The sequence below is a fragment of the Echinops telfairi genome, unplaced genomic scaffold (assembly GCF_000313985.2).
Source record: "Echinops telfairi isolate 266 unplaced genomic scaffold, ASM31398v2 ScPeMD7_5592;HRSCAF=6446, whole genome shotgun sequence".
Taxonomy (NCBI): Eukaryota; Metazoa; Chordata; class Mammalia; order Afrosoricida; family Tenrecidae; genus Echinops; species Echinops telfairi.
The window spans coordinates 10,661,105-10,662,604 of NW_022109491.1; the positions used below are offsets into that span (position 1 = coordinate 10,661,105).

General features: G+C 63.1%; 1 protein-coding gene across 1 annotated transcript in view; it reads left to right on the forward strand.

Annotated features, from left to right (window-relative positions):
• The window catches only part of CDH22 (cadherin 22), a 72,191-nt gene extending 71,651 nt beyond the window's left edge, over positions 1-540 (forward strand). The window contains exon 11 of the mRNA XM_030887055.1: positions 1-540. This exon is cut by the window's left edge and continues 16 nt beyond it. Within this exon, the coding sequence (XP_030742915.1) occupies positions 1-540 (540 nt within the window).
• Positions 541-1,500: the final 960 nt, after the last annotated feature.

Here is a 1,500-nt window from a genome sequence, read left to right on the forward strand (position 1 = left end):
ATCCTCACCCTGAGGCGCCACCACAAGAGCCACCTGACCTCGGACGAGGACGAGGACATGCGAGACAACGTCATCAAATACAACGACGAGGGCGGCGGCGAGCAGGACACGGAAGCCTACGACATGTCGGCGCTGCGGAGCCTCTACGATTTTGGCGAGCTCAAGGGCGGCGACGCGGGTGGCGGCGGGGGCGCGGGCGGGGGCGCGGGCAGCCCCCCGCAGGCCAGCCTGCCCTCGGAGCGCCACTCGCTGCCGCAGGGGCCGCCGAGCCCCGAGCCGGACTTCTCGATGTTCAGGGACTTCATCGGGCGCAAGGTGGCCCTGGCGGACGGGGACCTGTCGGTGCCGCCCTACGACGCCTTCCAGACGTACGCCTTCGAGGGCGCGGACTCGCCGGCCGCCTCGCTCAGCTCGCTGCACACCGGCTCCTCGGGCTCCGAGCAGGACTTCGCCTATCTCAGCGGCTGGGGGCCGCGCTTCCGGCCACTGGCCGCGCTCTACGCCGGCCACCGCGCGGACGATGAGGCCCCAGCCTCCTAGCGCCCCCCACCCCACCCCCGAAGGCTGAGGACCAGAAGCATCATCACCGCTGCTCACCTCCCCCACCCTCCCACCTCCGGGGGCAGCCCCAAGGGCGTGGAAATTAGGACCAACGTCATTAAAACTGCAGCGACACCAGGCACTGAGTGGCTCTGGGTACAAAAGGTGCTGGGGTGGCGGTGCTGCAAAGGGAGGGGCCGGTTATGCCATGCTGGCCTGGGGTCTCTGGGTGGAAGACCCTGCTGGGCCCCTCCCAACTTTCCCCACCCTCAGAGTAAGAGGGAAGAGGGCGGTTCATTTACTAAGCACCTACTGTGTGCTGGGACGCTGCCCAGTGAGTGTGGACACCATGCGGTGGGGGTCTTCCAGGTAGCAGATGGGGAAAGTTGCCCAAGGACACTGAGCCAGTGAGTGGCCCAGCCTCTGGCCTTCCTCAGCTGCTCGGCCTTGGGGGAGTCCCCTACTTCTCGGAAGCTCAGTGTCCTCATCTGTCAAATGGGGTAATAACAGAACCTACCTCGAAGAGTTGTGAGCATAAAGAGGATTGGTACATGGTAAAGCGGTTTGAACAGTGCCTAGCACATAGTAGGTGTTCAATAAATGCTAGCCGACGTTACTATTTCTATCCTCGGATCACTATTATTATCTCTGTCATTACGAGAAGCCCATCTGCCTGCCAGATCAGAGCTCTCTCTGGTGTCCCCACCGCCCTTGTCCCAAAATCTTGAAGAGAGGAAGAAGTGATCCCAATGGTCAACCAACCCCTGCCCCTGTCCTGAGGGGAAGGGAAGCGCCCAAAGGCTGTGGAGTAGGGCACCTGGGGGTGGGGGGCAGGAGCAGGTGAGGGTGCTGGGGGGCTCCAGGGACTCCGGTTTGGGGGGGGGCAGGTTGGCAGGAGATGGAGGGGACAGAAGCCACTGGATTGGGTTTGGATCACATCGATCCTGTCCACACACCCTA